Genomic DNA, 14,961 nt, shown 5'->3' on the forward strand with positions numbered 1-14,961 from the left:
ACTTTTCAGACACAAGCACAAAAGCAGGCCAAGACTTAGGAGGCTCAGAGCCAATCCAGAAACTAAAAGCATTTAAAACACTTAACCTGTAGATAGATAAATGTTAACATCACCGAGAAGTGCTAGACCTGGTGTTCCAAGCCAGGAGCATGTTGTGATAGAGGTTTTGTCTGCTGTTATTGAAAGGTCCCTTTGTGTTACTGAGAGTGAATGATACTGAAGTTTCACCAAAAAACTCCAAAACAAAAGTAAAATCTGCATATATGTGTCACTGAACACAAATAAAACATATACATAAGGTTTAGCCCCACTTCCCGTTCTACATAAGACACCAGCTATGGTTGCAAGAGACTTCAAGTATGCTGTATGCCACTACGAGGAATACTCACTTTTTGGCAAATCCCCAGTGCTTGAAGCTGAAACTGTTCTGCTCCTGTCATGAGATGGGCTGCTCTCCTCTCTTTCGGTTAGAGTTGATCCTTCAGAAACAGCAGAACCACAAGCTACAGACTCTAGAGCCCCAGAGAACACTGAAGCTGAAAATTCAGAGAACTGTGACTCAGGAATTTTATGACGTCCATTTGGCAATTCACCATTAAACTGTTCATAGGAGCTGCTATAAGAGTAATCACTTTTTGCATTTGGCTCATCAAGATTATACTCCTCTGCATTTGGACATTCTTCCTCTTCCTCATCTTCATCTTCAATCTGTTGTTCCAACAGGAATGGGCCGTTCACAATATGGCCATTTGTTTTGGGGGATTCTACCCACTTAGGGTCTGTAGGGTCAGTGTTGACAAGTTCCTGCTCCACGTCGTCATCTTTCTCAGTGTTTTCTTTCTCTGTGTCTTCTTTTTCATCCTGATCATCTGCTTCACCTGAAAAATTTCAGTGAGCAATACATCAGATCATACATCAATAATACAACATTTTGAAATCAGGCATTCATAATTTTTAACTCTTCAGTAACTACCTGACTTCTGACATCACATAATGAAACTCTAAGTATCAATGAAATACGCAAAGACCTTCAAGTCTAAACTGAAGGCAAAAGAAAGAACTAATTAATAAGGCTGCTGGAAAAAATAAACAATGGGGAGTGGTTCAGGAGGGAACAATTCAGAAGATTAGAATGTTATCACAGAATCACAGAACGGTTAAGGTTGGAAGGGACTTCTGGAGATCATTCAGTCCAAACCCCCTGCCAAGGCAGGGCAACCTAAGAGCAGGTTACACAGGATCACATTCAGGCGAATTTTGAATGTCTTCAGAGAAGGGTACTGCACAACCCTCCTGGGCAGCCTGCTCCCATGCTCTGCCACCCTCAATGTAAAGAAGTTCTTCCTCATGCTGAGGTGAAACTTCTTGTGTTTTAGTTTATGGTCTCTGCTCCTCATCCTGTCTCTGGGCACCACTGAAAAGAGTCTGACACCATCCTCCTGGCACCAGGAAGAGAAGATGCATTAGGTCCTGAAAGCAAGCTTTACAAATCTGTAACTCAATCTGTGTCAAACAGAGAGTCATAACAGAAGTAGGAAAATTCACAGTAAGAGCAGAACAAAACTAAACCAAACCAGAGGACAAGTCTCAGCAGTTACACTTTTACAGAACAAGCAAGAGTTGATGAGAAAACCTGGGAAGCCAGAATGGAGCTGGACCCTAACAATTACACTTCAAATCACTGGGACTAAACAAGAATTTTAATAAGGCATCTTAACAATTTTATTGAAGAAGCTGCAGTTATTACTACCTGACAGATCATTACAACAAACACTGTAACAAGGGGAAAGCAACGATGACTCTTAACTACACTGAAGTTAAAAAATACAAATTCATGATGTTTTTATTCTATCTCATTAAGAAACTCGGTTATGCCACCTAATGTGGCATGACAACTGGCTGTTCTATTGAATTGTCTGTGTGCTCTTCTGTGGGATTCAACAGCAAAATTGCTATTGATGTTTTTCTTCACCTCTACAGTAGGTTTGACTCCTGCGTTTTAGACTTTCTAGTTACGGTTTCACCTATAGGAGAAAATGAAACTTAGTGTTTAGGGACAGTTCAGAGATTTTGTTCAGTGCACCAGATGCAATGCTGCACTTACTATGAAACAGTAAATTCAGGGTAAATAAAAGCAGGTAATACTAACCATCATCATTTCCAGGTTCTTCATCTACTACCTCTTCTATATCAGCTGTTTTTAGTTTCACCTCTGGGTGGTACTCATCTTCTTGTTCATTTGATGGTACAGATGAGGTTACATTTTCTTCTATTTTTTTCCTTTCAGCTTCCCGCTCTAGTTCTTCTATTTCCTGCAGGCGTTTCTCCAACAGCTCAGCTTGCCTCTTCTGTTTTTTCTTCAGTTTTTTCTTTTTGTTTTTGGATATTTTTCCAATCTGAAATATTAAAAGAAAGCAAACTAACAAAAAACCTAAACGATTATTCTCAAGGCATCTCACAGCAAATTCACTTGCAGTATGATTAATTTTAATGATTTTTAATTATTTTCTTATATTAGCATAAGCAATTAATAAAGTACATATATTTAATATTAATAATGGCAATTATTAATAAGTAAATACACTGGTTTTCCCATTTTACTTCAAATAAAAAATTATGTAGGGTTATATGAGACAGAAAAAGCTACTGAAATGCTACATAGTTATACAGTGTTTTACATGGCTGTTTATTAGATACAAGAGCAAAAAAATATCTAAAATACCATAGTGAATTTCCTATGATCCTATAATCTCAACCAGGCACAGTAATATTTAACTTCAATCTAGATTAACTGTTGATGTTGCATGTGGAAGATAGTCTGGTATCATACCTAATTATTTACATATAAATTTCATACATAGTTTCTCTCTGTACAATGAAGGAAATGACCAGCAAAAGTATGCTGAGAAAAAATGACACAAGAAAACTAAAGAAATTGAAAATGGTAAAGGATTTTAAATAAATCCTGTGTTGTTCAGCTATTTCCCTGTGAAAGGAAAGCATTTTTATTATTCACTTCTGGCCCAAAACATGTGAATCACAAACAACAGATGGCCATTATGAAAAGTTTCACATTTTATATAACATATGGATTGAAAAACTCAGGTACAATAACAAGCAAAAGAAAAACTAACATCTGAGCTAGGACTGAAACACTTTCTCATATTTTAACTGAATTCCGACTTCTATTTTTACTAATTCATAGATGAGATCTATCCAGTTCTCATTCATTGTTTAGGTATCACTGCAAGAAATTGTAATATAATAAAAAAGTACAAAGAACAAAGGAAAATACTGTTTTCTCAAAGGTTTATCTGTAAATCCTGTTATCTTCAAAAGAAGCTACAGGACAGTTAGAACAAGACAGTCAGTCTGACAATCCTATTACTTTTCACCCATGTTGTATGCCTATATACATTCAACACATACAGAAAACAGGTCTAACCTTAGATATTTCAGTGGTTATTTGCTATATGTATATGGCAAAAAGATCTTCCAAGTCTCATAAACCCCCTTCTCCTTTAAGGCCTTTTTTATTAAGGCTTTGAAGTCCTTAAGCTATCTGCAATGCATGGTATTTAGTGTGTGCACCCATTTTTGTCAGGATCTGAACAGAATGGATTATTCCTCAAGAGATGAAATGGCAATGCTTAACTGTCTCTGACATAGCTTTAGAATTGTAAGTCTATCAGAGTTTCCATCAGAGAAATACTGTACATAAAGCCAGTAAGGCCAAAGACATTAAAAGAGAAGTATTCTTTGAAAGACAAAAGCTTTAGTCAAAGGAAGCTTGCAAAAAGGGTAGAGACTACCAACAGTCTAATAGCAACTAAACACAGAAAATAAAGTTAATTTGAATTATGTAACAATACTTACAGGCTTTTGTTGTGGTGCTGTACTCACTAAAAAAAAAAGAAAATTGTTTTTATAAAACCAACTCTAAAAAGGCAGAAAGTCATAGAAATTGTGTAAAAATAGCCTTAAATAAACATATGGCAGTGATTTATTTTTTTAAGTCACATTTTTTCTCTTTACAAGTACCTGCTGCCTGAAATCATTTGATGTCTCCGTTGGAGCATCTGGAATTGGAAGGAGTTAGCATCAATTTCACTGTTATGGTTGGTGGAGAGTTAATTAAAGTTAGAAAGGAAAGTGTGAAGCAGTGAGAAGTGGACAGAAAACATTAAATGACTGTGGAGTTCTCACACATTAACTGTATATGGTCAACTGACTGAGCAGGTACAGGCAGATTTCAGATAGTTCAGGGAACAGCAACAAAGATGACTACTATATTGCACTCAGCAGAAAAGTCAAATATTCATGTTTCCTTCACTCTGAAACAAGGCAGTTTGACTGTCAGGACTGGAGGCATGAAGAAGTGCCTCTGGCAGAAAACACACTACCACAGAAAAAATATCTCCAGCATGGACTTCTTCCTAAGCATCTCTCAGAAGGATTGAATCATTGAGTAGGTCTGATGAGATCACAGTACTAACTGTAAAAATGCACAGAACAGCAATATAAGTCACCCAACATCCCCTACCCCCCCCCCCCCCAAATAATCAAGCCCAATAGAAATAACCAAATGTGGGAGACAGAGGCAAAGTGGAAGTGAGAAAGAGGAACTGAACGGGGGAGGAGAACAGCTCATGAACTTCTTCAGACATGAAAGCATATGGCAATTAACAAATGCAAAATAAAAAGTGGAGCCAGTTGAGACTTCAGAGCTCTCCTATGGCTTCAGCTTCTGCTGCTAAGTTCAGAGGAAAAAACTGCTTGTATGCCTCCTGAGAGGGCAAGGCATTCAAAAACATTCTTAAACTTGAGTACCAGCACTGATCTAAAAAGGGAAATTATGCAGAACCTATTCTTGAAATGCTGTAAAGAAAACACATGTTCAGCTCCTGTGTGGAAGGCCACAGATTCAATTACAATTTGCTAAGAACAAAGTGTGATAAGAACTCCATCAATACATTCCTTAAAATAATACTTATTTTAATGTCAAGAAGCACCATATAGGCTGCATGAACAAAATCAAGTTACTTCCCACACAAATAACATACAGCCTTTAACTATGTGATTACACGTTATGTAAAATTCAATACAATATATTCATGATTTATAAGATTTTGCATCTTAACATACAGAATACTGTGAAATATTTATGGACTTTGACCACAGTATTTGTTATAGCAGGTATTTTTATTGTACCTTTGAGATCCTAATCTGTGATGTATTTTCTGACAATATTACAACAGTATTTAAATGTTATTATTTCTCTACTGCCTGTAACTGATAGGCTTGATTGGTAAATAAAAAGCAACCATGGTACTGAAGATCACTAGAAAAGCCACCCTTTCTTCTTGTTTCTCTTCACCGATTGCTGAGAACTTCTTTACCTTGGTTTCTCCTAGCTAAACATAATATACAATTCTTTTCTATACTCCTGGCAAGTCCAACATAAGATGTTTCACATACAGTGCTAGGGAGCAGGGCTTATCAGGAATTCAGTTAGGTACAATAAATTCTATTTTCAAGGGTGAAAAACTATGGACTCTTAAGAGTTTTCACTGCAATCTAATAAGTTATAACTGACGAAAAGGCAGATTATTTCACAAGGATGCTGATGAACTCGTAATAGAACCAGACACATAATTTAGATAAGATTATTGTCAATATTAGAAATCTAAGGCTCCAGTGTGGCTAAGCCCCAGCCACTAATGCCTGTGGGGTGGGAGGAGAGTAAGTTTATATCAGTAAATCTTTTTCTGCATCTGGAGACCCTGTAAACCTGAATGTGCAAAACTGAGAAGAAAGCACTTTCCCCAGTCAAATGCTCTGGACAGCTTCCAAGGCATACATAAGAATTAACTAGACATGCATTTTTCATGTGCAATTATTTAAAATGTTCATTTTGATTAAACATAATATCGTTAGCATTAATATATTGATGGAACTTTACTACACTGCATTTCAATAAACTATCATACCTGCTGAGCCAGAGGGGGGAGGAGCACCAGCTTTCTGCCACTCGGTAGCTTCAGCAGCCATTCTACGAACATAGGCATCATCCACGCACATCAAAATGTTTTCTGGCTTTATATCCGTATGAATGATCTTGCACTTACTGTGTAGATAATCTAGACCTTGAAGTACCTAATTACAAAAGGATGTTTTAAAAATTTATTTTAATTACCCAAACCAAGCTAAATACATTTGTTATTAGTACAGAGATGTTCAACCGATTGCCTGCAGTCTATTTGTGGCCCAGATAATTTATTTAGCTCATAAAACCAGTCATTGAGGTTTTCATGAGTAAGATACTCACTGGCTAAACTGTCTTGATAACAGCAACCTGCTATCACACTTCCATTTCCAAAAGCTCCTTAGCTGATCTGCACATGTGTAAATAATACTTGCTGCATATTTCTTTGAAAAGGGAATCTGGCTGATCCTCACTGGTTTAAAACACAGTTACTTGGAAAAGAAAAACCTGCAAGTACTACATGCTTGTAGTAAACTGAAATCTAGTTTGTGAATAACCATCTTATAATTAATTGAAAAAATAAAAGCGAAGAGAGAACTGTGCTGTTGGGATGAAATGTTATCTATAGTTTTCCTCAGAATGCCAATCATAATCCAGCTTTTAATGTGACCAACACTTGTCTACCTGTATTTGTCACATGTATTTTTTCACTAGTCTTTCATACTCTCTGCAGGCTAAAACCTGCTGGCTCATATCAAACCTGCATATCCAAAGTCTTCAAAATGCATTCTGGGACAAAAAAAACCCCATGATTTTTACACAATGAAGAAAAATCCCACTTGTGGGATTGCTTTTGCTCAGGGACCCAGATATACCTGGTGGGTAATGCAGGAAGATGGGGAAGTCCGATGTATACCTCAAGGGGATTTGATTTTAGGGGAAAACAGCCAATGAATTCAATCATATGCTGTTGCCTGCTATGTAATACTTTTATAGCCCATCAACTAGAAGTCTGCAGGGCACCAGCGACTGGCCCTGACTTCCCTCCAACCATCATCCCAACAGAGAACAAACTTTGATAGAACCAGACGAGTTCTACAGTAAAGGAACCATCAGCATCAGCAGGCAACGATCCAACACTGCACACAGCCTCTCCTGCCCTGAAAGACTGTTACAAGAGATGGAGCCCAACATCATGGACCGAATGGACTCAGCAGCTTTATAGGAATTGGTCCGTCCGCTAAGATAACAGTGCACTGAGATGAGAGTGAGGGTATATGGAAAATGTGGGATCTCAGCATGACGTGAATGGTATGGAATAAGGGGTGGATACTGTCCTGGGTTCAGCAGCAGCAGTCAGTTTTTCTCCTTCTTAGTAGCTGGTGCAGCACTGTAGTTTTGACTTTCGGCCTGGGAATAATACTGATAAAGCCGATGTTTTCAGTTGCTGGTCAGAATGTTTACCCTGACCAAGGACTTTCTGAGCCTCATGCTCTGCCAGGGAGGAGGAGAAGCCGGGATGAAGCAGAGACAGGACACCTGACCCAAACTAGCCAAAGAGGTATTCCATACCACAGCACGTCATGCCCAGGGATGTAACTGGGAGTTCCCCGGAAGGGCACGTCCTCTTCTCTGTCAGGCTCATTTCTGGCGGGTGGAATCATATTCTCTTCCCTTGTTATTTCTCTTATCATTATTATTATTGGTGGTAGCAGTAGTGATTTGTGTTATACCTTAGTTACTGGACTGTTTTAGCTCAACCCGTGGGAGTTACATTCTTTCGATTCTCCTCTCCATTCCTCGGGGGGGGGGGGGGGGGGGGGGGGGGGGGGGCGGGGAGGAGTAGAAACTGCGTGGCTGACTTGCCGACTGGCTTAAACCACGACAATGTTTTTTAGGTAAAACCTAGGTATGATAAACTGCGAAGTCAACTGCTACAATTATTCAGTACAGAATAATGTAACAGCATAAACCTATGATAATCTACATAACTATTGTAGAAAAACATCAGCAACAAAGAAAAAAAGCAGAAACCTAGCTGAACCCATTTAAAAGACTTCTTTCAATTTTCTACATCAAGAAACAGACCTCCAGACTCATGAGCTCCAGCTACAAGAACATCCTGCCAGTCTCTGTATTTTGTAAATAAACTAACAAGCTTTTTGCTCTCAGGATCCTTTAAGGCAGAGCTAACTAGGGTCAACTTTAAAAGCAAACCTGTTGATTCAAAATACCAGTAACAAAATACAAAGACGTTATTCTACCACCCAGTTCTGAGCTAGCTCCAGAACTGGCACATCCATCCAGCATGCACGGTAGCTCGAGAGAAGAGCAACTGCAACATGCATATGATACTTACACTCAGGCAAACACATCCTAGAAACAACTCAAGTGCATGGCTCTGCTTTCTCCAGTTCTGAAGCTACAGTAGAACAGCCACTATTTTGAAAAGCTTTCTTTGTAAGCCTAGATGAAAACTCTATGTTCACTTGAGCAGGACTTAGTGTCAGTGCCAACGGTACACTGAAAACCTGCTCCGTTCCTGATAATCTGGATTTTTTTCTTGTAGATCCAAAATTTTCTTAACCACTTGCCAAAGCAACTGAAGGAACATACAGTATGTCTCAAAATAAGAAATGTTAAAGAAAGATTGGTTTATTATGGGAAGTTAGTTAGCAGTTAAGTGACTTTAAAATTTACAAGAGGCATTAACAGCAATAGCAACATAAAGATGGATTATAACAGTCTCTTCCCTCACCCACTACACTACAGACCGTTTTACAAATTACCACTGAATGTCTAGAATTCTGAGGCCAAGAAAAATAAAAGATTCCAGAGTACACAGAAAGCCATAAACATTCACAAGATTAATAAATATCTGTTCTACTGCGACCTGCGAAAGTAGCATTTATACGAAAACAAGACTTCATATCTCCCACTTCAAAAAGACAGCCTTCACCCCTTTTAGTAACAGTGTCACAGGGACAGCTTTGTCTTTAATTTGGTTGAAGAATCCTCTTTTGGGAGACAAAAAAATTTTTTTACAAAACCAAAACTGTACATTAGAAGGTTGTATTTTTTCCCTTGTAAGGTCACAAGGTCAGTTTCACATAAAGAAACTCATAATTGGCAGTTTCTAATTAATATTCACTTGTTTCTTCATTCAAGGAGCCACATCATATTGACCCATTAAGAAGATTTACTATATTGCAAATCCAAGCAAAAGTGAAAACCTTCATTGATAAATACATGATGCTCATTTCAGCATCAGGTTCAGAACATGATCCTCTCAAAAGAAATCAATGCTATACATTTTACAACCCAAAGTAAAGAGTTAAATAAACAGACCCTTCCAATCATCTCCACTGCAAACAACAAACTGCAGCAACTAGCCCCATTTTCAATTCTGCAAGGTCTTCTCTTGCACAACAGTTCATATAACTCTACCCCAGAGGAAAAAAAGTCTGGTTGAAACCGAAATGAAATTTCTCATTAGGAAACTCAACTCTCAGCTGCATTTTAAAACAAACCTAATTTTTAACCAAAGCTCAAAAGTACTCAAAAATTAAAAAAAAAAAAAAAATAAAAAAATAAAAAAATAAAAAAAAATCTTCCAAATCATAGCATAAAAAAATTACTTTTCAATTGTAGCATGGAATTCTAGTACATTCTGAAACAAAATGGCTTGCTGTACAGTAATACCAGTGCATTAATTGTTTCATATTCAAGTTTCACAAGTAAGTTTTTAGAACATGTGTACCACAGGTTTTGTCTCAGTAGAAGAAAGAATAAGTATCTGTATTCTCTTTAACGAGATGAACAACCTGGAAGTCTTACCAGTGAATGCCATTCTCATTAGTCCAAAACAGTGACTTACAAACTCCAACCTCGCAAATTAAAACCTTTTTAACCCTTCAGGACAAACACATTCCTCTTTTTTCACGTATCAAGTGTCTGAATTACCTGCAACTTTTACCACTGCTTACATTCAAGGAGTAACTTAGGCTGGAAGACTAGGTGACTTAAACCTTCCCTAAGTTATACCAGCTTCAAAGTTGTACCTAACCTCAAAATCAGACCAGCCTGCTCTAGAGCTTTTATCCAGTTCATTTCTAAGATGTAGACTACGTAACACTGTAGACAACCTGTTCCAGTGTCTTACCACCCTACAAAGAATTTTCTCACTACAAAGAATTTCTTCCTAATATGTAACCAGAACTTCACTTGCAGTAACTCACATACTGCTTCTTGTCCTATCTCCATATACCAACAAGAGAAGTTTGGCTCCATTTTCTCTATCTGGCCTGAAGAGATCACAAGTTTCCCCCTTTATTAGCCTTTTCTTCTTAAAACTGAACAAATCAGCCCATGTTGTATGTACTTGTATATACCACTTGAGTCAAGTTCCACAGTCATGACAATCACAGAAATCAATGAGAGCCTCTCTTTTATCAGGGGTCCTTCAGGCTCCTGTCCTGAAGATCCCACCTGAAAGTCCTCCTCTGCTACGTTACAGCAGCCTGTTGGCAAAGATGCTATGAAGCTGGGTTCAGAAGTTTTCCTTCCAAAAATGGGTCGTGGTTTGGCTTACAGGCAGCGTAACTAAGGTAAGAGTAAACTGCTGCTAAACACGGTCTATCAAGAAATTACATGTAATTTCTCATGTTTTGGCCAAACGAAGGTGCAACCAGTGCAAAAACATTCCAAAGAAAAAAAACATTTACCAAAACCAGTGGATATTTATACGCACACATGATACAAATATACACATTCCCTTTCCTTCACAGGCAGCTCAGTTCAGCTGGAGCACTACAACTCCTGTATCTGAGCTACCTAGATGTACAGGCATTAATGGACCTGAAATTTCAACTGTAGAGTAACAATCTCATCAAATTTGTTATTTAGCTAATTCTGATGAAAGAGATAACAGGTTGATATTCACCAGTTGACATACAATAATAATTACAAAGAAAGTTTAACAGATCGCTTACTAATTTATAGGTAAAGTTGATGAAAGGCAATACTAGTTACTGAAGTGCCAGAATACTTCATTCATCATTTGTAGGTATTAACTGCTGATGGATTAATACAAAATCAGAGATATACACATGACTTTTCCTTGCTGAGACACTATTTCTCCTTAAGATCACCTCTCAGGAACTTGTTTTTCGCAGTATAGCGAAAGAATGCATTTTGAAAGAACATATCCCAGTGAAATTTTCTCAACTGTTTCATCTTGTTAACCCTCTGACATCACAAAAACTTAAATATAGAGAGATGACAATTTTTCAAATACCATTTTTGTTCTGTTTTATAATATTATCTCCCCCTGTTCTGAAATTTTATATTCCAGAAGATCTTATTAAGAAGCATGATGCGTCAACCAAAACTGCAACTGAACACAAATATCCTTACATCTATGAAAAAGACTTACTGCTTCAACTTTTTATTTTCTAAAGCAGCTCAGGAAACTCTTCTCAGTGGGAAACCTTGATTTAAAAAAAAAAAAAAAAAAAAACAGAAAAGCCCACAGCATGCAGAAATGAAGGCCGTCCAAAAAGATGCTCTTGCAAACCTCCCCAGGATTACCAATAAAATTATCTTAGATATTCACCAGTAAGAGTTCAGTTGAAATATCACCATTCTAACCTTCAAACTGTTAACAGTGGTAGAAAAACCTAATTAAAACACTAGCAAATCTTACCTGTCGAATTATACTTTTTACACAACGGATGGGAAGGCCTTGATAATTGGATTTGATTATCCATTTCAGGAGATGATGTCCAAGTACTTCAAAGACCATACAGACATCTGGGATTTAATTAAGGTTAATTTCCAAATAAATTGTTGAGGAGATCAACACAAATGTCTGTTTGCGTACTGGCTAAAGCAATCACCACCCTGCTAGAGGGAAAACACTTCCCCCTAAAATGAGCAGAACACAGTATATGTTTTGGTATAATATTTCAAAAATACGTGTCATATGTAAGAACAGTGCCCAAATGCAAAACAAATGAAACATTTTAATTATACAAATCTTGTCAAGTATTTCCATATATTAACAGCAACATTAGGGTGAAGAACGAAATAGGTAATTCTAGAAAATAAATAATTATTTTTTGTTTTCTTTGAAACAGTTAGAAGTGCTGATTTGGCCTAAAACGTCTAGCTTCTAATAAACTTTCAATGATATGAACAGACTTTTAACAACAAAAGTCTGCAGCAACAGTGTTTTAGAAAATGAACCATACTAGAAATCTTTCTGATTAGGCTCAATTAAGAATCACTTGACAATAAAGACTCAAGTAGTAAGAGAATGGATCTCTTACCACCTACAGTGTTAACTGCAGAGAACAATGTCAATCACCAAAAAACTCAGAACAAAGAAAACGCAGAACTCGGAAGCAACATGCAAAAAACCACAATGCTAAAAAGTTTAATTTGACCCAGCATCTACTATTGGTCCCCAACAGAAGCCAACAGAAGATGGTCAGGGAAAAGTATTAGGGAAAAAACAAAATGCAGGAGTCTCCACTGATCTGTGGTTCAAGGGCTTCCTAAGATAGAGATTCTACACTTAACATACCTGGGTAGGTTATCTTTCCATTAAGAAAGTATTCACATATTCAAGCTAATTTTAAGTTTTATCAGCCATAATATTCCCCCAAGACATTAATGATTTGACCAAGTTAATCCTCAGACATGAGCTGCAAGTGACCTTGACATCCCTGGAAATCAGAAAGAATTTTAAAATTTTAACTACATGAACGTGTAACCTTGCAAAAAACAATGTAAAACAAAAAATAGAAAATGAGTTGACAGATACTGCAGGAAAATCTCAATGGATGAAATCAGACTGTATCTCAAGAGACCATTCATAAAGAACTACACACCGTTAGGGGAGAAATCTTACCTAACTTCTAATCAAGTTAGTAAGTTTTACTAACTAGAGTCTTGGGAATGATCTTAAGAGTCACCTTCTTAACTGCTGTCAAAATGAGATTTACCTTGTTTATCAGTTTATCATTTACATTCTTCTCAAGTACCTACCTATAATGCATAAAGCTAACTTAAGTTTTGAAATCTACATCCCTTATACTGTAGTTAGATCAAAGTTAAAAGGTCTCAAGACTGGTCAAAGCACATTGTGAAGGATGGTAACATTTTGATTGCTGCTACCTTTCATCTCCCTTCATGTTCCTTAATTCCTGTATTAAAGGAGACAGTGAATAGTCATTTCCCAGTTGTATCAATCAAGTCTACTCAGAATATTGTAAAACTCTGTTCCATGCAGAAAAGTGAACAGTCTTGGTTACTTTACCACACAAGCACCCAATGAACAGAGTCACTAGCAGAGCACACAGTCATCAAAAAGGATGAGCAGAGCACAAGAGCCCTGCATGGCTTATTAACCTAGCCCACACAGTGAAGTTGCAATGCTACAGCAACACAACAGATTTCAGAAAGGCAAGACACTGCAGCATTCAAGAGATGAAATTTAGGACACCCACCCACAGCCCTTCAGACCACTGCTGCTGCAAACTGTCCAATGCACATTCCTGTCATTCCTTGCACTTAGGGAAGTGCTAAGCCTTGCCAGTAACCAGAAGAGAAAGGGGTGCAGGGAAATGAATAGCTGAAAGGCAAAAAGAGGGCACCAAGTAGGAAGATGCAAGGAGAAAAGGCAGAAGCAGGCAAAGAGAGGAGGGCCACAAGAAAGAGAAGTGATGTCTATCTGAAAAAAAACCGGCAACGTTTTGCTGGGAGGACTCAGACAAACTCAAGGCAGCGCTCAGCACTGGGCAGAAGACACACAAGAGGCTCAGTGTTTGGAGCTGGTATTCAAAAATGTTGCCTGCTTTACTATCCTGACCTGAAAAACATTAACTGTCAGCCAGACTGCCCACTACGAAGTGTTCGGGAAAAGCTGTGCATTAACTGTTGGCAAACCAGCCTCGCATGCCCCAGGATCTTCCTACAGCACCAACATCCTGACAGATGAGTATGTCCAAAAAGTCCTCCAGCAGAAATAAACCCGAAGCCCACACAGCAGACATGCCTCTTCTGAAACACTGTGAAGCAGTTTGGGAAATGTCTGAAAGGGGGAAATTGAGCAGAACCGCAAAGGTGAGAGCAAACATAACATGAGTCAGCTGACAGGCTTAAGTACTTAAAACTGTTCTTTCTTCACTAAAAGCTTATCAGTAAGTATCTATCTATCTATCTATAAACACACGTTACAGAAGCACTTAGAGATTAGATGAGGGTTAGATACTAGTTAAATGAAATAAGGTTCTGGTACCAACACAGAACACTTCTGGGATGTATCTCAGCTGCTTCTGGACTGGCAGCATTTATGCTTTATGTCATGTAATTAATCCTGTATATTCTTTGGAGATAATTTTATTATAATTATTATAATGTCTGATTGTGTCAAGAATGTTTCCTTCCTTATCTTTTTACTTGTCTCTCCAAATATTTGCTTCGTTCTGCAATTATCTGAATATTTTATTTTAAAAATGCTACACTCAAATAAACATTTATTAAGGCTCTAATAAATATCCAGTGCAGACAAACGTAATAACCTACACTTACTGGAAACACCAAAGTGCCCAAGTTTGGGAATCCTGTTATTTCCTGGGGAAAAAAAAAAATAAATCATAATTGCAATCTTTTTAAAATGTTCAAGTAGTTAAAAAAATTATCAGCCTAGCGTAGCACAAGACACATTGTTAAAATCTCCTGCCCCTCTACTCTGCTCTCATGAGACCTCACTTGGAGTATTGTGTGCAGTTCTGGTGTCCTCAACATAAAAAGGGCATGGAACTGTTGGAACAAGTCCAGAGGAGGGCCACAAGGATGATCAGGGGACTGGAGCACCTCCCGTATGAAGATAGGCTGACAAAGTTGGGGCTGTTCAGCCTGGAGAAGAGAAGGCTGCGTGGAGACCTCATAGCAGCCTTTCAGTATCTGAA

General features: G+C 37.8%; 1 protein-coding gene across 5 annotated transcripts in view; it reads right to left on the minus strand.

Annotated features, from left to right (window-relative positions):
* SRPK2 (SRSF protein kinase 2) overlaps window positions 1–14,961 on the minus strand; it is a gene marked incomplete at both ends in the record, with an annotated part of 147,784 nt that overhangs the window by 22,714 nt on the left and 110,109 nt on the right. For 4 of the 5 annotated variants that reach the window (XM_080621794.1, XM_080621797.1, XM_080621798.1 and 1 more), the window contains 5 exons: window positions 390–878; window positions 2,150–2,396; window positions 3,877–3,902; window positions 5,991–6,156; window positions 11,691–11,797. In XM_080621794.1, the coding sequence (XP_080477920.1) occupies window positions 390–878; window positions 2,150–2,396; window positions 3,877–3,902; window positions 5,991–6,156; window positions 11,691–11,797 (1,035 nt within the window). The remainder of the gene's footprint in view (window positions 1–389; window positions 879–2,149; window positions 2,397–3,876; window positions 3,903–5,990; window positions 6,157–11,690; window positions 11,798–14,961) is intronic. The other variant, XM_080621796.1, reaches the window with a different exon arrangement.

Source organism: Psittacula echo (genome assembly GCF_963264785.1).
Source record: "Psittacula echo genome assembly, chromosome: 1".
Taxonomy (NCBI): domain Eukaryota; kingdom Metazoa; phylum Chordata; class Aves; order Psittaciformes; family Psittacidae; genus Psittacula; species Psittacula echo.